Source organism: Camelus ferus, chromosome 9 (genome assembly GCF_009834535.1).
Source record: "Camelus ferus isolate YT-003-E chromosome 9, BCGSAC_Cfer_1.0, whole genome shotgun sequence".
Lineage (NCBI taxonomy): Eukaryota > Metazoa > Chordata > Mammalia > Artiodactyla > Camelidae > Camelus > Camelus ferus.
This window is the reverse complement of record NC_045704.1, coordinates 39534837-39561484: the sequence shown is the minus strand read 5'-3', so window position 1 is coordinate 39561484 and position 26648 is coordinate 39534837. Positions and strand designations below refer to the sequence as shown.

At 35.9% G+C, this 26648-nt stretch overlaps 1 protein-coding gene and 1 long non-coding RNA gene across 4 annotated transcripts in view; one reads left to right on the top strand and one right to left on the bottom strand.

Annotated features, from left to right (window-relative positions):
- LOC116665770 overlaps positions 1 to 26648 on the bottom strand; it is a 128083-nt gene that overhangs the window by 27138 nt on the left and 74297 nt on the right. The gene's annotated exons all lie outside the window — the stretch shown is intronic.
- CDH8 (cadherin 8) overlaps positions 1 to 26648 on the top strand; it is a 313666-nt gene that overhangs the window by 228759 nt on the left and 58259 nt on the right. For all 3 annotated transcript variants that reach the window (XM_032486452.1, XM_032486453.1, XM_032486454.1), the window contains exon 9: positions 19762 to 19883. In XM_032486452.1, coding sequence (XP_032342343.1) covers positions 19762 to 19883 — 122 coding nt within the window. The remainder of the gene's footprint in view (positions 1 to 19761; positions 19884 to 26648) is intronic.

Here is a 26648-nt window from a genome sequence, read left to right as displayed (position 1 = left end):
CAGCCTATTAAGATATGGGGAAAGAAAAGGGCGCTGAATTCTTGCAAACATCCTGAGGTCGTGACATATCAGAAGAGAGGTTTCCTACCATAATAAAGATCCTCCCAGAACACAGCAGTTGGTTGTGTGCTTTAAAGTCAATAATCCAAGCCCAATTCTGTGTTAAAACCTAGAGTAGTTTTGTCTTACTTTATTTCAATTTCAGTAATCAAGAAAAGGATGTTACTTAATTCTCTTTGCAGTCTGTCACTGTTACGTGCAAAATCTCTTACCACCCCTAAGAAAATACTCTTGTTTGCTAACCATGCAGAAATCTGTGATTGAATACTTTCCGACATTAGCCTTGCTCTTCCCTTACAATCTCTGCAGTAACTGTTTACTCTGCCTGGAATATGCATCCTCTTGCTGCGGTCATGATTAACTCCCATCTTTAAGTCTTTGCTCAAAACAGCCCGACCCTTAACCACCACCAGGACCAGATCTTCCTTTTCATGCTTTGTTCGCTTTTATTAGCATTTAATCCTTTCTTACATACCACATAATTTAGTTATCCTGTATATTCTGTATGAATTCTTCTCCACGGGTAAAATTTCTTATTCTGTAAATTGCTATTTCCTCAACAGCTACATAGTATCTGATAACAGTAATTCTTTAGTTAATATTTGCAGAATGAATGAATGAATGAATGAATGATGGGAGAACATGCAAACAAAGACAACTGTTAACATTTATCTTGGCTTACAGAGCAGTGCCTAATCCCTAACTCACTGGATAATGAACTCATAGTATAGCAGCATGCTTAGTTTTCCTAGATCTTCAAACAGTTTGACTGGGAAGTTCAACACAACTCAACGTAATATAATTACCTTTTTGTTTTCATAAAGCGTAGTGTGAAGCAGAGAGAGAGGAAATACGTTTCCTGCTATATGCAGACAATTAAACGACATGTTACTTAAGCCGAGGCTGACCCTGCGCTCTAGTCCAGAGTCCTCGTCACCACAGTCTTTATGCAGCTACCCTTAGCCAACGTTCCCCTCTTCTTACTCACTGTGTAAAGCATTATGTCCGTTTGGACCTTTTAGTATATCAAGATGGCTCAATATATGATTGAACAGTCTTTTATCTGAGAGATATAAGTATCACGTTTCCTTTAAGCCATTCTTTAAAATCTCTCAGACTTTTGTTTTTGTTTAGTTTGTTTTTAATGGAGTGTAGGCAGAGGGTATCTGTGGCAAATTAGTTCACCCCAGATACACGTCTAGAGGAAGATTCTCTCTGCTAGCGTATGGTTTTGTAACTCCACCTCTGTGGTGTCCGAATAAGCTACAATTTAAGGCAAATATTGTATAACTGCAAGACATCTGGATGTGCTTTAGAATGACGCATACATTAGATTCAAATCCTGTATTCAAGTTTTCTGACTTCAAGAAGCGAGACTTCACACCTTTGTTCTGTCATCTGTATAGTGGATACTAAAACAGACTGCATAATAAACACTAAACTGAACATCTATCATTAATAGCTTCCCATTTTTCCTTCCCTTCCTTTGCCTTTAGTTTCCACGTTACCCTGAGACTATATTCATTGTTATTCACATGATGAAATGATTTGTTTAAATGCCTTCATTTAATACATTAGGCAATTAATTCTTTTTAATGTTGAGCAAATTCCAACAATTTCCTGAGACAAAATTATAAAGAAAGTTTATGTGCAAGAAATTGAAAGTCATAGTATCTTTTTAGTCTCACATAGTTATGAAAAATCACTTGGAGAAGCAATATTTGAAATTATAAAATTTGCAACTGCTCTCATGCACTTAATTAGAAGTAAACATGGATGTTGGGATGAGAAACTACATAGTGGAACTCAGCAGAGTGTTGGTTTTTTCCCTATAGAGATTTCTGAGAGCACGGTCATCAATAGTCAAATATAAAGAAGCTAGTGGGGAAAATCCTGAAATTGTATATAAATAAATCAGTCAACTTGCTTACAGGGAAAACAGTACTTTGTAGTGCTGTAAATGTATGACCTGTAGTTCAATGTAGGAACCAGATGAGATGGAAAATTGTAAAATTCCTAATTCAGTTTCACTGAGTCAACTCTGGCTGTAACATCTCCCATGTAAATTTGGTAGCTAAACATAAGTCAGAATAAAAAGCAATGTTTGTTTTAAATTAATGATTAGAGCAGGTATTAAAACCTACCCCACATCCACCATCTGGTCCTCCACTTGCCTCTGCCCCAGCCTTACTCTGATTGCATACTTGCAGTGGTCAGAGACTCACTACCTTGGGAGACCGATTCATTTTTCTTGTTAGCAGCTGTGTGACCAAAATGTGCCTCAAGGTGTAAACAATTCTTTTTCTCTTCCCCTTTAGCCTAGTAAAATACAAAGTGTCTTGAAAAAATTGTTTCTATGCCATAGTTTCAGTGGCCTGGAATGATGGCTAAGGAGAAAACTGTGTTTGTAGAAACTGGCATGGAGATGACCAGACCTCAGAGGAGGCTGAGTCAGGAAGGAGGTAACTAGAAAGTTTGGAGCAAAATACAACATGGGACACAAACAAGACCGAACTCTTTTAAAAATTCTGCAGTTTGCTCGGTGTTTTCATGTATGATTCCATTCAATCCTCTCGATGACCCTCGGATAGATATAATCTGCTGTGTACCAGGTACTGTTCTACGTGCTGAACACAACAGTGAACAAAAAATTCCTAAAATTGCTACCTGAATAGAATTTACATTCAATTAATGCTAACCAGGGTTTGTCAAACCATACTACCTGCTTACCAGTTGGCTTACCATCTAAATTTCTATTGCCAGAGAGAATGCTAGAGCAGGTACTTTCTAGAATCAAAGCTCCACACAGACTGTATAAAAACACAGCAAGCATTAATGTGGTCTTCCATACCCTCACAAGATTCATGGTATGGACTGAGTAAGATTTTTCAATGAAGAAGGGATCCTTCTCACTATGGTTCTTATCAAATTTAACCTGCTCAAAGCTCTGGAGTCTTTTTTTTTTTTAATTTTTTTTTCCCTGATAAAAGTTTCTGGGCTCCAAACCAGACCCACTGAGTCAAATATTACATAATGTTCCAAAATCCACAAGATTTGAGGAAAAAACTGCCTAAGTTTTTATTGTAGTTGCTTCAGGTGAAGGGGATTTACTCTTCTGTTCTCTCTCAGTATTGTAGGTTTTGGCTTGAATATCCAGAACTCAGTAAAAATCATGTTGGTCCCTCCATAAAAGGAGGGGAGGGGGAAGAATGGAATAATTAATAATTCCCCTCCTCACAGAATCAGCTGACAGATGTAGACGAGGAAATATTCGATCTTGGAGCTTTGGAAACCATTGCTCTGTGATCATCACTGGTGGCCAGCAGGCCTCTGTTGAGAGGAGCTGTCCTTTTCCAGCAATCGTCAAGACAAAGGAGCCTGTCCCATTTCATTTCCATATAAGGGATGAATGCTCAGGGTCAAATTATTAGATTTTTTCTTAGAGAAAGGAGGGACTTAATTGTTGAGATAAGAAAACAGAGAAAGGAGGTCAACACACCTGTAACTTGATATTGCAGCCACAGCCATGTATACATCGTTTATAAGCATTGAGCGAAAAGTTGGTTTCCCACATTTGTCTCTTTTACTTCCCTTGGTTTTATTTTTCTGCGTACATTTCATCTATACCTGAGAGTCCCTACTCCTACCCCGAGGTATGTGTGAATGTAATAGAAAATGTTTTTGGTATCTCTTGTCCTAGAAGAGTATCTGGCACCCAGTAAGTATAAGGTCAGTATTTGTTGATTAAATGGAAGTTTAAAATTACAATCATATGTTAAATGCTTCTGTGAGAGAATAATTATATTGTCTTAGTCATAAGGTTATATAAAAATGAAAGCGTGGTGCCTGAGAGAAAATGGTCAATAAAGACTTGTACAAAGCATACCCAAAGCTTGGACCCCAAGGATACAATTTTCTGTATCACCTGGGGAGCTCAGAAGAAGTCAGCTAGAGTGGGTTCACTCTCCTCTGATGATTCCAGTACCTTCATGGAGAAAACTGAGCTCAAAATGATGAATGTTTAGAGGACTGTACTCATATATGTGGATGAGTTAGGTTACTTTTTACCCAAGTAACTGTATATAAAAATCTGCCCCAATCATGCCAGGCCGTGTCAGGGACAGATCACCACAAACGAGTGGATTATCTGCAACAGCAGAAAGGCAGATGCCGACAACAGAACTTAGCATTTTGCTGGCAGTGCTTTTCTCTCACTTTTGTTTTTTTTTTTTCCTGGTGTGTTAGAAAAAAATCACTTTTCATTTTTGTCTTTGACCTGATTTTGTAGAAATTAAAGCATTTCTGGTAGCATGCAGGGCTTTTTGCCATTCTCCATAAATTCAGTTTAAAAAAAAAAAAAAACCTCCAGCAGTTTTTCTGTTTCAGCGTTATTTGTAATTATTTTACTAACAACATCGAAGACTATGATATTGGCCTGTATTCTCTCACTTTCTCATAATGTTTTGAACTAAGCTTGACACTTGAGCTCCCTGTCAGCATCTCAGTTGCTGTATGTTGCAAATTTGCATGATACACTGACTGGGCCCTTGAAGAGTTTATTAAGCTTTTTTTAATAGGGTAGGTAATTTAAAAGTTTTATACAGCTAGCATCTATTTTTTTTTTTAATCTATAACCAAAGAAAGAGAGAATGAGAGAGAGTAGTTTACAGACACTCCGAGCTGCACAATATCATTATATACAGGTGCTCTGCACTGCCTCTCCAAATACAATCATAAAAATAAACATAGTGCTTCCTATTGCTTACAGATTTGCACCTTTCACCTAATATATCTTTTTAAGTTTTATTAAAGAATACATGATATTGTGTCTAGTTACCTTTCTAACATACACTGATAGATGACTTTGCGGCTCCAAATGCAACTGGAGGAAGTAGTGATGTATGGATGTAACTATGTTTCCATTCACATATATTCTCACCATTTAATATTAACGTCTGGGAATCCATCAACATCATCCATTTTATTATCTTGTACTTGACCCTGCAGTGGTGGGATGCACTGCAGGCATTTCAACCACCTCTGCTAATCATTTGTCTTGAATTATGTTTTTGCTTTTTTAATTCAGTATGATCTATCTATCTATCTATCTTGGTCCAGTGTCACAATAAATGTGTAATTTATTGTGGCCAAAGCATAGACTAAGGGAAGAAATCTCAAGAGACTGTTTGGCTTTGGAATCAGAGCATTAACTAAAGATAACACAGTTTTAATTACCATATGTGAATTATGCTGGGCACTAACTCACGGAGAAGTAGGGTCATTTTATAGTAATGTTTTCTGTCCCTTGTTCGGAAAATGAAGGGTGACTTACAGTTTAATTTTCTTGGGGAAATAATGAACGTATTACACCACAATGGGACGGGGAAAATTAAGTATCTTTCTTATGTTTATAATGGTGGTTTATATCTGACTGACTCCCTCACTGAGAATAAGTACAAAGCTAGAGGAAAAAATGGTATTTGAAGGCAGCCATTACTTAAGAAGCCAAGATACCAGAGAGAAAGGAAACAGACTGAGGTGACTCCTAAATTTAGCGCTGCTGTTCCCTTCAGGCTTTAACTGATTCAACCCACAGGGCATAGAAACCAAGCAGAAGTCAGTGACCTGGAGTGTAGGACTGTCTCGTGGGACTGTGGAGTCAGAAGTCGTAGTACAGGGCTACCAACGTGTCCAGAAATTGAGGGGCTAACTCTACGGCGAGGAGGTAACTAAAAAGAAGATATCATCAGAAATTAACACAACCTTGTAAACTGACCATCCTTCAATGTAAGAAAAAAAAGAAAAGAAAAGAAGCTATCAGAACATTATGAGGGCTTTTACCCATGACGCGCTTACCAAACCTTAACATGCGCAGAAGTGAGAGGATGTGAAGCCTCTCAGAGAGAGTATGCAAAGAGGCTAAAAAGCTAAAAAACATATTTTAGCAATTCAACAGAAAAAAATGGGATCAAGAAGTAAGGGAAAACAACAGATTAGATCAGTCCTCATAAATTCTGGAATCCAGCCTTAAGAGTATCGAGGCAATCTAACTATATAGACCTTCCCGTGAGGGAAGGATCAAACTCCGTCTGAAGGAAGACAACACTTGTTCATATCTAATTTCCAGAATTAAAACCCAGATACAGGAAGGGTGTAACAAAACAGCATAAACACTTAACACATTATAAATGTCCTTACAGTGTACCTAAAATGTTTGAAGCATTACTTTAAGGTAGATTCTAATAAGTCGCACACACACACACACACATATATATATACACTTATGATAATATATATATATATATATATTTAAGATATCACTAAAATAGTATTAATAAAAGACTATGTAACTAAAAAGCTAATCGAAATGGAATAATTAAACCTTTTAATCCAAAAAAAGACAGAAAAGAGAAAAATGAGAACTGATGAAGAAAAATGTAAAAGTACAATTAGAAATTAAAACCCAGATATGTAAACAATCACACTAATTGTAAATAAAGTACATACTTCAATTAACAGATACTGGTAGACTAGGAAAAAAAGCAATCAATTTCAAATCATGTTTTTTTATCAGAAATTAATCTCAAATATAAGGACACATAAAGACTGAAGTGACTGAAAAAAGATCTATAGAAATTAAACCAAAATAGTTCAGCTACAGACTAAAAAGCAATCTTGCCAAAGACAAAGAAAATTTTCATAATGGTAAATGATTAGATTCAGCAGGAAGACATAAAAATCCTAAATTTGTCTGTACCTAATAATATGCTTGCCACGTACACACAGCAAAAAATTGACAGACGCAAAGAGAGAAATAGACAAGTCAACAGTTATAGATGAAGATTTTAACCGAACTGTCTATTAATCAAACAAGTAAACAGAAAAAAAATTAATAAGGCTATAAAGTGTTTGAATATCATAATTAGTCACCTTATCTAATTGAAATGTGTATAACCTTGCACTCCAAAATTACAAAAATATCATTATTGCCAAACACACTTGAAACATTTACCCAATGTGGCCAAGTCTCAATACATGGCAGGTTATGCTTTATTAATACAGTGGAGTTAAACTAGAAATAAATAACAAAAAAGACCCTGGAATTATCCCCACATATTGGAAATTAAGCCATGCATCTCTAAATGATCCATGGAAAACAGTATAAAGTCACAAAGGGAATTAGTACATTTTAAAAATGAATGATCACAAAATAATGACATGACACAACTTGTGGGATACAGCTAACACAGTGCCCAGAGAGAAATTAGCCTTAAATGTTTCTATTAGAAAAGAAGAAATGCTAAAAATCAATTATCTAGGCATCCACTTCAAACAGGCTGAAAGTGAACAGAAAATTAAAAACTAGTAGCGAGGTGAAAATAAATATGGGATAGAGTATAATGAAATTGAGCACAAATATACAGTCCTAAAATTCAGCAAACCCAAAATCCGTTTGTTTGATCAATAAGTAAGCTGATAAAATGTTGCAAGAAAAAATAGAAAAGTTACAAGTTGCCAATATCAGAATGACAAAGAGGACATCACTACAGATTCTACAGATGCTAAAAGATAATAATTGGACATTATTAGCATATTTATGACAATAAGGATTAAAATATATATGAGATAGACTAATAAGTTGAAAAGTGCAGTCTGTGCAAACTGGCATAAATAAGAAAAAGAAAAAATATGTCTATCATTTTCTTTATTGAATAAATTTAATCCATAATTACTAACTCTTAACACACAAATCGTCATGCCCAAATGAACCTGACACAAACTTTACCAGAAGTAGATGAGCATTTTCCACCTTATGTCATGAGCCAGCTTAATCTTAATGCTAAAACCTGACAAGAATATTGTAAGAAAAGAGAATTAACAGCCTGCTTCTCATGCACAGAAGTCCCAGGTAACATGTTAGCAAATCAAAACTGCTAACGTAAAAATATAATATTACACCCAGGGAATACACAGATAGATGATAACATTTGAAAATCCATTACTGTAAATTAAAATTTTGAGGAAAGAAAATAGAGAAAACATGTGATCATTCTCAACAGATGCAGAAAATGTTATATATTTATTTCTTGTTCATGAAAAAGCTCTCTGCACACTAGAAATAGAAAAGAACTTAATCTGATAAAGGACAGCTACCAAAAAAAAAAAAAAAAAAAAGCAAATACCAGACCCAATGGTAAAATACTGAAAGCTTTCTCCCTGAGATTGGAAATGAGATAAGGTTGTCTACTATTGCTACTTTTATGCAATAATACTGAAGATTTTGGCTAGTATAATAAGATATAGGTAAGAAATTAAAGTATAAATATTGGAAAGGAAGAAACAAAGTTGTCACTGTTCACAGACAACATGATTGACTACATAAAAATGAAAAAAATACAGTTAAACTATTATAAGTAATAATTATAGTTTGCATTCTTGTTAGAGTTATAAAATAAGTAGATTTATTTTCTAACAATACTCAGAAAATAAAATACACTACTTATACTAGTAAAAAGACTTCAATTAAATAGTGACAATCGAACGAATGACGTACAATACTTCTAAAAAGAAAACTACCAAACGTTACTGAGAGAAGTTAAAGACGATCTGAATAAATGAAGAAGATATTCATAGGCTTCATGAGTTGGAGATTCAAATGTAAAAGATGTCAGTCCTCTTTAAATTTATCTGTAGATTCTTTGCAATATCAATCAAAATTGTAACAGCTGTGCATACGTGTGTGTGTGTGTGTGTGTGTACGCACAGTTTGACAAGTAATACCAAAATGTGTATATAAATTTAAAGGGAAAAATAATGAAAATATTTAAAAAGAAAAACAAATTGTTGATCTTATCATACCCATAATAACAATATAAAAGATTTATTATAAAGAGTAATTAAGAGAGGATTGTATGAGCATAAGACAGAAGAATAGATCAACGGAACAGAAAATTCCACAAATAAGCCTCTACAAAAATACTTGACCGATTCATAACAAAATACCATAGGCAGACTTAACAGTAATGTTGACTGTGAAAAGGATATCCATGAGTGGAGGAAACTTAGCCTTGACCTCAAACCTCAGACTGCCAATATTAGTAATTGTCAGAGAGATCAGAGATGTAAGTGTGAAAAAAATAATATACCTTCCTAAAAATAACAGAATTTTCAAAATCTGGGTTGTGCAAATAATTAACAAGTAAGTTGCAAAATGTGTTAAAGTTCATAAGAGCAAAGACTGATGAATTCAACTTTATTAAATTAAGAATTTGTGTTCATCAGAAGATACTATTAAGAGAGTGAAAAACTAAGCTACAGAATAGGGGAAGGTATTGTGATATATCTAGCAAAGGACATATACCCTTAATATATAATATGCATATCTATTAGGAAAACATAGACAATGCAATTAAAATGTGGCAAAAACTTAAACAAATAATTCACAAAAGAAGATACCCAACTGGCCAGTAAGCATAATATGTCCTTAGCATCAGATCAAGATATTGAAAATAAGATTGAACTGAAATACAACTACACACCTCTACAGTGGCTAAAATTGAAATTAAATAATGAATAATTGGCTTTACCAAGTGTGGTTGAAGACATGCAGCAACTTGAACTTTTCTGTGTTGCTGGTCATAGTGTAAATTGGTACATCCACATTAGAAACATATTTGGAAGTGTACAATAAAACCGAAAGGAGGCATATTCTATAATATTTCATTCTTTCACTAAGTATGTAACATACTGAAATTCAGGTATTTGTGTACAAACAGAAATACACTAAATATTTATAGTAGCACTTTTCAGAACAGCATAAAATTGAAACATGCAAAATGTCCACCAGTAAGAGAATAAAAAAATTAATTGTGGTCTATGTATACAATGAAATTCTTTTCCAAACAGTGGAAAAGACTGAACTACAGCTGCCTGCAGCCATATGAATGATTTTACAAACAGTATATTGAGCTAAAGAAGCCAGATATAAAGTGTGTACTTTATATTATTTAAATTTTCACAAAGTTCTGAAGAAAGCAAATGAATTTAATGTTAAGAAACAGAGCAGAGGTTACCTTGAGAGGCGTGACAACTGCAAAGGGGGGTACATGGGAAGATTTTGGGACGCCAGTTATGCTGCACATCTTGATCTGGGTGATGGTTACGTGGGTATGTTCACTTTATAAAAATACACTGAAATACAACCTTAAGATTTATGCATTTTACTGTTTGAATGGCTTACTTCAACAACAAAAGTTGACCTCACACAAAAAATGTAAAGGAACCATCCCAAGAATTTTTAAAAAGCTGACTATAATATTTCTAAACATAAAGTCACTAATAAAATGTTTCATGTTAATGGAGTCATCAAACCTTTCTTTTGAGGTTATTATTTTATTACAATGTTATTTTGTTTGGGAAGTGATCTATCTTCAAACTCAGATATTTTAACGTTATGTTTTACAAGTGCTATGCGAAAGAGAGCCTGTGGGGAAGAGTCAGTTTTGCTTGTTCCTGTGTGGTCTTTAACTTGTGGTCAGGCTGCCCTGGATTCGTATTTCAGGTTTACCACTTCCTGGCTTTGAGTAAATACAAGCAAGCTGACTAGAGTCCATGTAATTTTTAGGCTCACTGGTTGTTGGTAAATTGATACTTCTTCACCGCCTACTATCATAGGTAGCCCAGATAAATTGATTTCAGTCCTTACAGACCCTGACATCATAATTCCATTTAAGAAAATAATGTCTTTGCAGTAACCCAACAAACCTGAAAAAGATAGTACATAACAAATCATGCAATACATGCTGGGTACTTACAATATTAGTTTTCTTTCATGATAATCAAGTGGGGGGGGGTGCACATGTATGTGTGCATGCATGCACGCCCTGGGGGCACAATTCTTATTGTAAGCTGGTGCTGAATGAGCATTTAAACTGATTATTAGATAAATCTTTATCACACTGAAAGTGTGAGTCTCCCTAATTAAGATTCTAATATATAAGGGATTTAAACTGAATTGCATTGTAAAGAGTAATCTCAAGAAATTCAGTTCCAATAATTTTGAATCAACCCTACTTGAAATAATTAGGGGAAAAAAAAACACTGAAGATTTAGTAATAGAAGCATGATGCAATTTTGCTAGCAGAGTATAATTAGAGATTTTGCAAAGAAGACTTAGATTATGAAAAGGGACATATGAAGAAATAAACTTACAGAATTTTGTTTCCTTGCCTCTTATAATATGGACAAAGATAAGATGCATAAAAAGAATATAAACGTGCACTTAGGGCTGCAAAAGGAGGGGGCCAATATTTTTCAGACACTAATTCCGCGAGAAGAATACACAGCAGAAAAGAGAAGTGTACCTAAGACAAAACAGAAACAGGCAAACACGGAAAAACCACATATGCATTCACACATACGCACAACAACAAAACAAAAAAGAATATAGACAACAAAGGAAAACAAATTTGTTAACATACACATAGAACTAAAAGTATCTTGGCAAGCATTCAGTTTACACAGAAGTCGAACTATAACGTTGTACACATGAAACATATAATGTTGTAGACCAATGTTACCTCAACTGGAAAAAAAAACCCTAGAAATCATAAACCACAAATGACTGGTTTATGTATGTTTAACTCAGAACTCTAGAAGCAGACCTATCCTCAGTGAAACAAAGGTCTTGGAATAAAGTTTGGCAAATAATAAATTCATATTTATAAATTTTAAGTTAAAATATTTAGTATATGAAAATAAAATGAAGCAAAACTAGTAACTGCTTAATTAAAAAAAGAATCGAAAGTAGATGATGTTACGTAGCATATCAATAGAAAATGGAAAATGGAATAGTTCCGTTCCCATTTGTACTAGTTTTTCATTTACAAACTGCCATTAATGTTGCCTTTAGAGTGTGACCGTGAAAGAGCTACATTTAATAAATACACAGTATCTAAGAGGCTCATAACATCAGTTCTTACCTCAGTGGCTCTAAAATTTTTTCCCATAGGATTGAAATTTTACAACCATAAATGTGACTATTTTATTCTTTAGGACCTCCACTCTTGTGATCTGGAGAAAGGATACCTCAGGGCTCACTGATCGATGTGTAGGAAAAGGTGGAGTGAGGGCTTGACGAGCCATTATAAAGGATTTCACTACTTCCATGTTCCCTTAAGATGAATGCAATACACTAGAGACCTACACCTTTTCTCCCCATTTACAGAGCATTTGAAAATGGTGGAGCTGCGCAGAATGCATTTTTTTAGTCAGTAGGGAAAACGGAGGTCAGTGAGGACTTGAACTAAAGTCACCATTTAAGAGTCATTCTCTCCAGAGAGTTTAAGACATTTTCAAATATGTCTAAGTCCACAACTGTCACAATGAGAGAAACCATTTCTCTCCATCTCCTGAGAGAGCTACTTGGTTAATAGAAAAGCTCTGCCTTACAAGCTTTGTTCACTTGATACTGAAGTTCCCATCTGGTTAAAGTTCTCAGTTAATTTTAAACTAATCTGCAAATACAACTGAGATTTTAAGGAGTAAAACAGAATTACTCCTTTTTTATAGTCTAGCTTGCTGGAATTTTCACAGTCCTATAATCATGAATTATTAAAATTCTGGTGGTCAACTGCTCCCTCAGTGTTGACATTTCTTGGTACGTATTTGAGGAAGTCAATAGACTGTATTTGAACCACAGCATCAATACAGTTGCCGTGATAGTGAAAGGGTAATGCATAAAAAATAATGCTATGAAGAGAAAAATCTGTCAGAGATATCCCCAACAGCATTTCTGCCCTGCTAGTGTCCACTGGGTAATTATATTCTACCTTGTTTCTATGCTACCTAATAATCTATGGATTAATAAATCATCACTAATGATTTATAAATTATCATACCTTTTTTGGGCAAAATGTACATCATGAAGTTTTATCTTTGGTCACTAGAGAGCCTAAATCCACTAACGAAATTATTTTCCGAGACCTTCTTTCTAGTTCCCACCAGTTTTATTCTAAATGTCCTAAATTGCTATCTTTTCTATCATATATTCAGTTTGAATCTTCCTATTTTATACACTTCCACAGTTCCTCTCACCCCTGTTCAATTACAAATTCTCTTATTTTGCATTTCCCCTGTTGAGTGTAATTTACTGCTCAGGGCTTCCATCCTTCTACTTGTAGAAGGCTCAAGAATTATTTATTGAGTCCATCAGTATACCTAAATTTGTCAAATCATTTTTTCTCTCACATAGCCTGAAAAGGAGAGGCTGTTTATTTCAATCGATGCCTGCAAAAAGAGCAGCTCGTGGAAACTAGTTGAAGCAAATTCCCAAGTAACGTAGACTTGGCAGTGTTCCATTACCTTTGATTATAAAAGGGCAAAATTAATGGGCAATTCATGAGTCTATGTGACAGAGAGGTGACAGGAAGTCACTACGATTCAAATGGTAGAAGTAAGGAGTTGTTTATACTAGGTCCTATTTCAGCCTTTTTTCATCATTCTCTGAAAACAGTCTGACTTTTGTGACCAACTGAAACAGGCTTTTCCTTCCAGACCACTTTGTCGCATCTCCTGTGTTTAGAAAATTAATCTTTAATGAATGCTAATCAAGTTTCTAATTATAATATCTTTATATTTAATATTTGTGTATCAGATGAAAGGCAAACATTTTGGGGCCAGTCACAAAGGACATGAATAATTTCCTTAGAAGCTTATCTAATTAATTTTATTGCTCTGTAATATCTTTAAAATTTGAACTCCCATCATTTCATTAACTTAGACAAAAGTGAATCTTCAGCACTTAAATATGACACTTGTGTTGAAAATTATGATAAGCTGAAGTAATTTCAATCATGCATGTTCATCTAATACAGATAATGATAACATGTTTTGGGATTATTTTGGGGATATGTGGCACTAGTTGCTTGTTATGTTTTATTGTTTTTCTCTTTGTTTTAGCAATTTTAAGAAATTTTCAAAGTATATTTCTGAGACATTCATACATTTAAGAAAACAAAATAAAACAAGCCATAACTTCTCTTATCAGTAAGCTTTATGCTAACTTTTAACATTGTAAATCTCATCAAGAATCATTTCAAGTGGCTCACCAACGATCATATGATACAGCCTTTACCCATCAGCCTATAACAGAAGACTTTCCCTGGTTTGGCTTCAACGTTCTGTCCCTGACATCACCAACAGCCACTCCTCTGGTGGCTCCCATCGTTGGAGCTGCTGATTTTTAGCTGATGGCATGGTCTCTGGGCTCCTGAGCCTTTTCATGTGTGGCTGACTCTTATCTGAAAGATTTGCCCACCCTCTCTTTACCTAGGGTACTTCTACTCATTATTTAAAACTAATTCAAAGCTCTTTTAAATCTACAGGAAAATGTCCTTCCTTCCTATGTTCTTCCACATTTGGTAAAGGAACAACATGCAGGATACTTGAGAGTATAAAGAAACCATTACAATGTGGAATCGCCTTGAATACTGTGGATTCCGGGATTATAGGAGCTTTGTCTTAGTAAACTGGAAAAACAGATACAAGTATGGATTGAATAACTAAAGAGAAGAATGAGGAAAGATATGTTCATGAATGATAAAAGGGTGTTAACAAAATTCTTAGGACAGAGTTACTAGTTACTTAACCTTCTTGAATTTGCATCTTATAATATTTCGAAGAATGAATTCAAAGAAGCATGTACAACCAAATTAATTTCACACATCTTTGTTTTCTAGAAAAAGACCAAGTTTACGATTGTAACATTCTATTCAGTCATAAATGTCCTAGATTTTGGGAAGAGGGAATGTAGTGGGTTGAACAGTGCCCCCCTCCCCACACACACCAATATGTTCAGGTCCTACACCCAGGATCCTGTGAATGTGACATTTGGAAAAAGGGTATTTGCATATGTAATTAAGTTAAAGATCTTACAATGAGATCATCTTAGATTACCTGGGTTGGGCCCTACATCCAATAACAAGTGTTCTTATAAGAGACGGAAGAGTAGGAGACAGGAGAAGAGCAGATGACCCTGTGAAGATGGAGGCAGAAATTGGGGTTTTGCAGCCACAGCCAAGGACTGTCTTGGCTCCTCCCAGCTGAGACTTTGCCTGATTCTCTCTATCAGCCAGCTTCATGAAAGGACCAAATCTCCCAATCTTTTCCCATTTGCTTTTCACAACAACCTCTACCAGTTTGAAACCACCATTGGACTTGAAATTCACATACCTTTGCAAATGAAGTCAGTTCTTTTGTTAAAGAGATTCAGAGTGCTCAGCTTTATGCTCCCTACCCCCCACCCATCCGCAGACAACACCTCTGAACCAGGACTGCTCCAGGGCATCTTTCTAAGTGATGCTCCACTTAAGGAACTGATTATCCTGTGGAGGGGGTCTGGGGGAAATGGTAGCCTCAAGTCTTCTTGGCTTACCTCTCTCAGAGCGAAATGACCCTTATGAGCCATGCAAGGATGAGCAGGACCCAGGGTTCTCAGTGACACTTCAACCAGCGTAGAATCTCTGTACCGTAAGCAGAAGGAGGCAAACCCCACCTGCAGTTGCCCAGAACTTAGCCTGAGCAACAAGTATCTGGGTAGGATGAGAAGTGCTAACATCCTGCTCCCCGCCGACCCCCACTAACAAGAGCCCTCCACTATCAGTTTGGGGCAGAGGCAGCCCTGTGTTGTCGGAGTGTATTTCCTATCTTGCTGAGCTGTGAGGCTGGAGGGAGCGAGCAGATCTTTATCAGATACCACGACTTCCTTACTAAATTTTACTGGATTTTTAAAAATAAATATGGGTAGTTTCAGGGGGTTTTTGTTTGTTTTGTTTTGCTGTATGCCATCAGTACCTTTTCCAGGGGCTTTTGTGTTTAATAATTTTTATCACTTTTTCTGGGAATCGAGTCTGTGGGGTTTTTCATGCTGTCATGTAAGTCTATAAAAAGAAGAAAAACACTGAATTGTGTATTCAGAGTGCTTTTTGGAAAAGATGTGGCCTAGGCTGAATCATAAAGGGTAAAAAGGAATTCAGCAGTTACAAAGAGGAGGGATTACAGTATCACTGGTTAGGGTTAGCTGTCCAGGATGTTTTACACAATCACTAAGGTATAGACATTCTAACCATTTTGCCATACTCCACGAGCATCTCACTTTTCATTGCCAGGCTATACAGCTTAGGTTTTCTTTCTTTTAATATTTTTTAATGAGGTAGACTATACACTAGTAAATTAAAAGGAAACACCTAGAAATGTATCGAATTCAACTATATAAGAAGACGTTAATTTAGTAAATTCAGCCAATTGTTAAATAAGAGTAAAGAAATACATTGAACTTGGGGTAAACATAATAAATAAAGTGCACACCATGAGATTCTTTACCGCTATGAGGTGGATTCCAAACTTAGTTCTGAGTTTTCACAGGTCATACCAAACAAGGAAATATAATCATTTACAAAAAGCCTATTTTCCATTATATTAAAACAAAATACTTGTAGAGCCACTGAGACAAATTAAATATCATAATCAGAGGAATATTCTTTATCATTCGTGACCTTCTAATGGTAGTAAGTGATAGCTCCCAAACCTACATTATTTCTAACAGCAAAATAATTAGATGGTATGATTCTAGGATCTGGGCCCCTGGAGAGTTAAATACCATCCTTTCCCCAGACACTACAGTAAGAGAAAACGTACATTATTTGAATGTTGAAAGTTATCCCCAAAAGAAGCTCATGGAGATTCTCCATCTTCTCTGCTTGAATTTTACCTGCTGGCTGTCTAGATCTAAGAGATAATTGCAATTTATTGGAACAGTGAGATTAAGAAAAGAGGAGAGAGAAATTAAGAACATATGCCTTGATGTAATTATCCTTTTGCCAAAGTGTGAGAATGAAATCTGTATGTGTATGCATGTTTGCCTGTTGGGTGTGTGTGTGTGTGCGTGCGCATATGCACATATGCACACATGTGTACCTGTGTGCAGACAGCACAAGAGGAAAGACAAAAATATCATATTTAGTAGACCCGGCACAATCACCCACTGTCAGTGAATCTAAGTAGATCAACATCGCCCTATAGCTTTTTCTTGTACCTGCAGATTTCTAAGACAGTGTACCTATTATTCACTATCCAAGTCTGTGTTGATCTTTGGCTGTTTATTCATTAAATGGTTAGAGAGATTAAAGACAGAAACATAATAGAAGTTTTCTCTAATCATTTATATAGACAAGAATTGGTCTAAGGTGTGGAATGGAAGGAAAGAGTGCTGTATAAATAAATAAGCAATCAATAGTTCTCACAGTTGAAATACAGAGAATTGCAAGATAAAATTAACCAGTTAAAGGGACTCTGGGTGAAACAGTAGCACAAGCAATAATACGTGATTTAAATTGTTCATTCTCTCAGGGAGGCGTGCAGATTGTCAGTGCAATTCTGAGAATATTGGTGGTGGTGCAGCCCATTAGATTCCTCCAGCTTGATAGTTGATATTTGTAGTCAAACTTCAAATAGTGGTTAAACTTGAGATAAATATTTATAATAAGCCTATAAGCATTCTTGAGGGAATGGCAATGACTAGTTACCTAAACAAACAAACTACATTTTGTTTTAAAATTCATCACTATTGTACTGTGAAAATGGCTCCTGCTTGGAAGGCCAAAACTACATCTTGGAGTCTTGGAGTTAAGTTTTAATTGCATCATCTTGGTAAAGGCAATATAGTTCTCTGAGTGTCAGTCTCCACATCAGTAATCCACAAGCATGGGGGGTTACAGTACCTCCTTCATAGCTCTGTGGTGAGGACTGAACAAGATTTGATTCTGTGGAACATCTTGCGCTGTACGTAGTGCACACTCAGGATGCTCAGTGCTGGCGTTTACAGTTTTAAAAGGCAAAAGCTAAGATACCTTAACTATGTGCCCAATATGATCTGAGCACCTGTAATTTTTTCTCATAGTATTTATAACAGTTCTGTAAATAAGGTGTCAAGGTCTTGAGCTTCACTTTCCTCAGGAATACAATGAGGTTAAATAAGATTCAGAATCTCACAGGTAGTGGGAGGCAAAGACGGGGCTCTAAGTGCCTGTTTCCTGTGAACGCTAGATTCCCTTGTCCTCTCCAGCAGCTGCTATCAGCTCGGGCCAGACTAGAAAAGAAATGTCAGTCTTCACGGATATAATCATACCTTATCTCAGACACCTTATAACTCCTTTATTTACCCAAGTCAAGTAGAAAAAGGCTAAAATGTGAGTTTCTTGTCTTAGGGTTACGTATTATACCTTTTTTCAGATTTTCCTCTCCATTGAAGCTAGGGAGCTGCTGCTTCTCTGAATGAGAATGAATTGATTCATTATACATAAGACAGTAAAAAGATACAGAATCTATCAGGTGAGACATTTAAGGCCACTGGTGTGGTTCTGGTGAAGTGAGATTACGTTCCATTACTGAGGTGGTTGGAATTCCAAAGGATAGTATTCATCCATCCAGAGTTAATCAAATTAGAATGTTGGAGAACAGCCATGATAGTTAACTAAATTCAAATCTCGTAGCATTGCCTGTGGGGCTAACCAACTCTAAATTTGTAACATGGCTCTGATTATTTGGCATGTGCTTTAAAGTGCTTTTATAGTTAATGAAAAAATTGAGTATTTGAAGGTACAGAGGTCTGAATTTAATCAATTGTCAAAAGGAAGATTTTGATATATCAAATACAAGACTGTTTCTTCATATTCAAAGGCCAGAGTTTTCTTCCCCTCTTGACTTGCTTGTAAATAATCAGTGCCACAGAAACGCAAATAAATAATTGGCCATTTTTGATGCACTCTGTATAATTTACAAGAGATCAAAAGATTATTACATGGTGCAAACAGTACTGTATGAACAATCATCCTGTGGTCCAAGTCAGCAGTGTATTAATGGACCAGATTTTTGTGCATGCATCTGTGTGTGTGTGTGTGTGTGTGTTTGTGTACTATGTATATATAACTTTTTAAATTTAAAGACTCAAGGATTAAGGCTTACGTATTAAGTTCTATGCTACTGGAATTGACCTGGAAAGATTAAAAGATTGTTATCTGTTTACAGATAATAATAGAAGATGAAAATCTTCATGAAAATGACAATATTAAAAATGACTTGGACTTATCCAAAAAGATCCCATGGTCAATTTTTAATAAAAAATAAAATTCATAAATGATACGATTCCCTATCTTTAAGAGTATCCCTTTTATCATTGTTAAGGATACACTCTCAACAGTTGATTTGGTTCTGGCCTTTTTTTGTGGTATTTGATGTTCTTCTTTAATATATAATCAGTCAAACAAGTAATAGTGCAAAAATGGGCTGTGTTCACCCAAAACAGAGAGATCAATCTTTTTTGCATACAGCATTTTCTCTTTCGTACAATGTGCTTTATCAATAAAATTTCTTCATCTAGGAAACCTCTTTTAATTTATTCAGAGATTGTCTTTATCAAGCTAAGCTCCAGCAAATGGTGTTTGGAATAATAATTTATACTTTTTAAAAGCAGCCAAGCACTGGCTGTTTTCTCCTTACTGAGTGGTCAGATTCCATAATCACCATGTGGAAAACACCCTCAGTAAGGGAAGTTGAACCAGACCCACAATGCTGTCAAGGAGAAGGTTGAGTTGCACGTCACAATGCAATATCCTCAATGCTGATGTTATTTTTTCCTTCCCATAGGGAACCACAGTCAGATATCCCGAGTACCTGTTGCTATTAAAGTGCTGGATGTCAATGACAACGCCCCTGAATTCGCATCCGAATATGAGGCATTTTTATGTGAAAATGGAAAACCCGGCCAAGTAAATATCTCCATGTTGTTAATACTGAATTTGTTTGTATACAGCTGTCTCATACTTGATTAACCTGCATTACAGTGTGCATCTGCATCATTTATAATCTGCAAAATCATAGGCAAGACACATCCAAATGGGAACAGAGAGGGAGTATTTTTCTTTTGGAGATGTTAATTCTCTTTCTGCTTAAGACCAAATTGGCTCCTGTAATGGAACAACTTGCTGTGCCCAGAACCCAGAGCCAAAACACTATCTTGAAATATCTCGGGATATGGATGATTGCAGGGGAGGTCTTAGAGTGACGGGGCCAAATTTTTAGCCTTCAAATGACAGGAGGCGAGGGCGAAGCCCATAGGGAAGGCTTGTTTGTTCGTATCAAATGTAGGAGTAACACGTAATAATGGAACCCCAGGAAGAAAGAGCTGTTGTAGGAAGTGAGTTTTTAAATCTGTAAAAATGTAGATATATTTAAATAGACATGAGACCAATAGCATGTTTTAGACATGGAAGTAGAGCATCCGATAATTGTGTACTGATGTGTATTGGTGGAACTGTTTTAAAAATCTGTCTTATACAGCATAAATAGGACAATGAGACAGAGAGAAAGAGGGAGGAAGGGAGGAAGGAAGGATTGAGGAAAGGAAGAAGGGCGGGTGGGAGGGAGGGAAGGAGGTGGGGGTGGGAGGGAGGGAAGGAGAGAATTAAGAAAGAACAAAAACAAAAAGCAAACCTGCTATACTCTGAATGTCAAAATGGAAATAGTCTATGTAAAGTTCGAAAAAACCACAAATGTAATAGATTTATTTTAACAAGGTGCCAAAGTACTGTATGTTTAAGAAATTTATCGTTTTTCAACTTCCTAATTTATTTCTGGATGGTGACATTTTAATTTAAATAAACAGCAGCTGACAGCATGACACTGGAGTTGTTAATCCAACTATTCTTGTGCCTCATGTGGGTGTTAGGAATTAAACTTACTATCTGCCAAGCAGTTTACCTGACAAAAGTCAGAATTTTTCCACCTAAGAAAGGAATAGCACTGTGGTGCTATATTTTTATGTAATTATTACAAAAGATGAAGTTGTTACCGCCTATAAAACAGCGGACATCTCCCCCTAGACTATTCTCATACATCGGAAAGATTAGCATTGTTTCCATCTACCAAAATAAGACACACATACCTGTGCATGCACACACAAAGTAAAAGCTAAAATTCTAATAATAAAATTAATTCTAAACACCTAGACATCATATTGTTATAATCAAAATATTCGCCTTCAGCAGTGATATGCTAAAGGTTACATCTTTTTAAAACTAACATTTGAACATTAGTTTCAGTATTTCTTCATTCTACCATGTCCAGTTGCCCTCTATTGGTCTTATCTTTTGAGTGTTTTTATTTATGACTCTTTGAGGATGGAGTGTATATATACTTGGCAGTAAAATATCATTTTGCTAAGTTGGTGAATGGGTTTAATGGTGAGAGTCTGATCAAAATATATGCAGGTCAGTTTCAAGGATACTGTTGTATGGGCCAGACTGTTGCTGGGGTAATATAGCCAGTCACAGAGTTATAAGCCAGACATTTTTGATCGTACAGCAACTGTCAAATGCTTTAGAATTTAAATAAAACTCCATTGTTCATGCAAAACTCATCACAGAAGTTCAGAGAGTCAATGGCATTGATATTTCAAAAATTCCACATTGGCTTCACTTATGATATTGACATGCATGCCTTTGGACCTCCTGGAATCTGGAGGTTTACCCTGTGGATTTTGACTGTTTCCAAGGTTTTAATGATTCCTCAGCAGTTTTTATCCTCAGAAAAAATGCGTTGTTTCATCACCTTTCCTATGCAAGATCAAAATAAAAAACGAAAGTTGATTCTTTGTTTTATGATTTTTGCAAATCAAAACAAATGACTCATTCTGTGAAAAAATGTTTATGTTGTGTGTGTCCTCTGCACAATCTTATCCTCAAATGAATTTGTTTAGGCATGTTTATTAGAGTCCATATTTACATGAAGAAATCAGATCTTTGTTCAGCATAATTTTTGAACATATGGCTGACTGGTTGATATACAGGCAGTTGTTCAAATAACTCCTGAATTCCTTGTGGCAGTCAGAACTCATGTTTGATTCATTGCATCATTCCTAGGTCACTTTTAATGGCTCAAGTATCTCATTTTTGATGTCTCCAAAATTCATATTTGTAATCCACACTTAATAGTGTTCACTTATATAGGTTCAGCTCAGATATACTTTTGATCATGTCTTGTAATACCACAAAAATGGATGACTCACTTTGAAATGAGAATATTCATTATCACACTCTCATGAAAAACAAATGTCAAAAACTGAATTAGCGCTAAATTCACAGCCATCTCAGTATTTTTCAACAATTAATGTCTGCTGTATAATGGCCTCAGAGAAAGGAGTACAAGTGATTCTGAAATATCTGGTTTTCTTGGAAGATACGGATTTAAGGCTAACCTCAAAGGGGATCAGCTGCCTGGGAGATGATGCAGCTGGAGATCTTTAGCAATAATCAAGCAAAAGCCATTTTTAAAAAACCCCAATCCGTAAAAACCTTCTGGACTGAGCAAGCTGCTGTAAGCAGGTTTTTAAGTCATCTCACAAAATGAAAACCAGTATCGACATGAACATAGGAAACTCTACTGTGCTTGACTCTTTTCCACTGAATCGGACTCATTTAAACAAAGAGTCAAAAGAGAAAGAAAGAAGGGAGGCCACTGTCCTTTTCTCTAAACACAGACCTCTCTCGTTCATGATACATATGTGCTGAAACTGGCATAGGTTCACTTTGAAAGTACGGTGAGAAATCCTGTCTGTCCCTGCCACCTTCTTATGATTCTGAAGTGAAAGGTGCCATTGCCTTGAATTGGTTCCCTTAAGGGAGTAACAACCACCCATGATGGAGAGAAAGAGTTCATAGTCCTTATCAGAAAAAGTCAACGTGAATCCCTTTTGATTAGAATCCTGTTAAATACTCCCTCCATTTCAAGATTAAATGTTAATGTGGTATTTTCTGATTGCTAGTTACTCTTATTTAAAACATTTCCCCCAATAGTTATAGGTAAATTAAGTTAAAAGTTATAAGATGATGGATACCTTTAGTACAATAACGGCATGATATAGTCATCTACAGATTACTTAGCCCTCAGTTTAACAGGATAAGTACAAAGATTCTCTCTACTCACTCCTCCTTAGTGGTCAAAGCAAATTTAAGTGTATGGGTTGAGGATTTCACAATTAGAAAGCAAGATAAATAACTGAAAGTTCATGTGTCTAATAGGATGGTGGTTTTGGTCACTCAGTAAATATTTATTGAACACAAACTATGTGCCAGGACTTGGCTAGGTACCAGGGATTCAGTGACAAACACCACCCTAAACATCAGTCTTCTTCCCTGATAGACTTTTCTCTCTGGAAAACATATCATACAATTAGAGATGACAGAATTGCAAGAAAATATGTCAAATCCTCTGGGCAGAAAGGCTGAAGAGATGAGGGGAAATGAACTATCTTAATGAAAAGACTTCTTGAGCTAGGACACATTCCATCAGAGATAAGAAACATCTATCAAATGCTGAGAAGGAGTCAGCTTGGGATAAAGCAGATTCTGTCTGAAGAGAATGGGAATCTGGCTGGACGGGTGGAGGAACAGGTAACAGCTCTTCCAGGAGAAACCAGTATCTTCCTTCACTACGCATGATACCACCACACTCAGAAGCAAACACAGAAGAGAAATAGAGAACGTCAGTGACCAGTGTTGGCCAGAGGGCCTTCCATAACTCTGTTCTACATCTTACCTCCTTAACAGGGTCTCCAGGATTTTATTTCAGATGCTTAACTCTTGCTTACTATACATACGGAATTAGGGCAATATGATACGGAATTAGGCAGTTCATTGATGCAGGACTGTACTGAAAATATTGCATTTCTAGGTGTGAGTCAAGGTCTCCTGTTTAGTCTCAGAATACTTATTGTTTGAGAATTATTTAGGCAACAGACCACTTCAGCTCTTTTTCCTTCAGGAAGGAGCTTTCCCTGTCACTATAAATAAATCTAGTGGAGTATAATTTAAGCTTCATCACTATCTATAGAAGTTGAGATGTGCTATTTAGCATCAACTTAATTACGTCTGGGTTAAAAGCATACTTTGCTTTATCTCTCTTAATCCCTTCTCTCTGACCAAGACTGCAGCAGTATAAAGTCTGCTTATCATGGGAATATCACAGGTCAGAAAAAACAGGTAATAGCCTCTATTTATAGATATGTATCTAGCCAATGTTTGGCATGTAATGGATGTTCACAAAATTTTAGAATCATGGTTTAATTTATTCCATTCAGCAGTGACAAATATTTCAATAATTAGTTTTTCAGATATTACCATGGAAACACTTGTTTTATTCACAGACACACAGTGCACAAGTGAACCTCTTTAAATGAAAAATCATTTATTTATTGAACAATATTTATTGTGCATCTACAAGATGCTGAATATTATAATATGACCTGGGGAAACAATGTGAAAAGAACAAAAAAAGTGTTCTTTCCAATGGAACTGAATGAGGAAGAGGGGTAATAAAAAATGTAGGATGAATAAATAGCATAATTTAAACTTTGAAAACAGCGTTGAAGGAAACATTAACACAGCTAGACAGAAGGGAACAAAGAAAAAGCAGAGATCTACTTTGTACAGTGTTGTTAGAGAACGGTACTTTTCAAATGGGTATCACTTAAGCTGAAACTGAAAAAAAATGAGAAAGGGTAGTCACACAAGAAATGGAATCAAGAGCCTTCTAGCCAACAGGATAAGCTTGTGCAAAGACCCTGAAGGGAGATAAACCTTGGTTTGTTTGAAAAATTGAAGACGTCTATGGCTGCGAATAATAAGTGTAATAAGCAAGAATGAAATTGGAGTTTTATGTTTGAATAAAATCTAAACACACACAGACGCACGCATGCACAATTAAGCAGGAAGAGCACTGAGAAGGCTATAATTGCGAAAGATAATGGTAGCCTGACCTAAGGTGCTGGCAGTAGAGATGGAGAGAAGTGACTGCGGAGGCCGCACGCTTCCGTGAATGAAATAATGTATGCAGACACCTAACGTGCAATCAGCATCATTGTTCTGGGAGTTTGGTGTCGCAATGACATTTTATCGATATGGGAGCTGAGGTTGAAAAAGAGTAAGGGTCTTACCTAAGGGCATGAAAAGTGGGAAAGATGGGTTTCAAAGTCTGTTCTTGAAGGTACCCAAGTCCTTGAACTTTCTAGGAATTCACAATGCTTCCCAAGAAGCAGACTTTGAAATTCCATTGCTTCTATGACACACTTTTCAGAAAAATAGTAATGACAATAAGATTCTGATCAAGAGTGAGCACTTTTCTAAAAAAAAAAAAAAAAAAAAAAATCAACTCCTGTGACCAATAAAATATTCTATTCAAAAGCATTCCATGGAAATTAAAGTGAAAGGAAATAAGGCTTAAAAAGAAAAGTAAAAATAATTATCCCTTGATAAACACGAGCAATGAATGGGTTTGCCACTGTATTTTTAGTTTCTGTTGGTCTTTTTCTAATACATGTGAAACAATGAAATGAAATTACAGCATTTTATAACATTCATGAAACAATAAATGTAGGAGGATTTAATTTTAACTTTCCTGCCAGGGGGCATCTTTCAGGATGCATACACAAGAGAGAGACAGGAATGATTTTAGAACAGATGAAATTGATGGCCTCAACAAAATATATAAAATGTGATTTTCATTTTACTTTGGGTAGAGTAAGGATATGGGAAATTAGTGGAATGCAAAAAACAGTATTTGAAGAAGTCATATGTAACAAACACTTATTTCAAGAGAGTCATTCATAGAAGTATAACTTTTAGAGTACAATTTTGACAGAAGGGAAAAGCGTAAGTGAAAAAATACAGTGGAAGGGTTTGAAACCAGCAGAATCTAAGTGTGAGTCACAGCCCTGCCATTTACGAGTTTTGTGACCTGGGGCTTTAACTTACGTGAAACTCTCATATTTTAGGAATATCTAGCTCAATAGCAAGTGCTCAATAAATAACTATAATGATTAGTACTATATAATTTAACTGGTCTCATAGTTTGGAAAGCAAAATATACTTTAATAGTATTGTTTTGTTGTTTTTATTGCTGCGATTGTTATATGTTTATGAATTTTGATTTGGAGCAAAACACTGTAAATAATCCCTAAACAGGTCAATATGAAAGAGGACAATCTATTCCCCTGTACTGGAGTAACGCCTCCTCTGATACTTTACAAGGGTTCTATCTGTCAAAGGTGAAGGAAGGGCTTGTACTTCATTCTTCCCCACGTGAATTTCTGGGCTAATAGACTTATTTCTTTCAAATACACAGGGATCAACTTACAGGAACTCACACAATCTAAATCTGTTTTGAAGTCATGCTTGCAGCCTCTTGTGTGATTCCCAATCCACACGTTTTATGCTGGCCCCTCAACTAAATAGGATCGATAATCCACAGAGAAAATGGCATAAAGGATTGTTTACGAATCTTGAGCTGTTACTGACTGATGCATCCTCTTTGTTTTGTTTTCAACCTACAAGCTAGTGGGTCAGAACTTAGGATGGAAGCATGGTGGGTACACGTGCATGCTTGTTTTTATTTGTTCGTAGAAGCCATGATGATGAGCAAGTCTTTTTGAGAAAAGTAAAACTGAGACTAGACATTAGGAGGTTTCAGTTCTAAGCTTT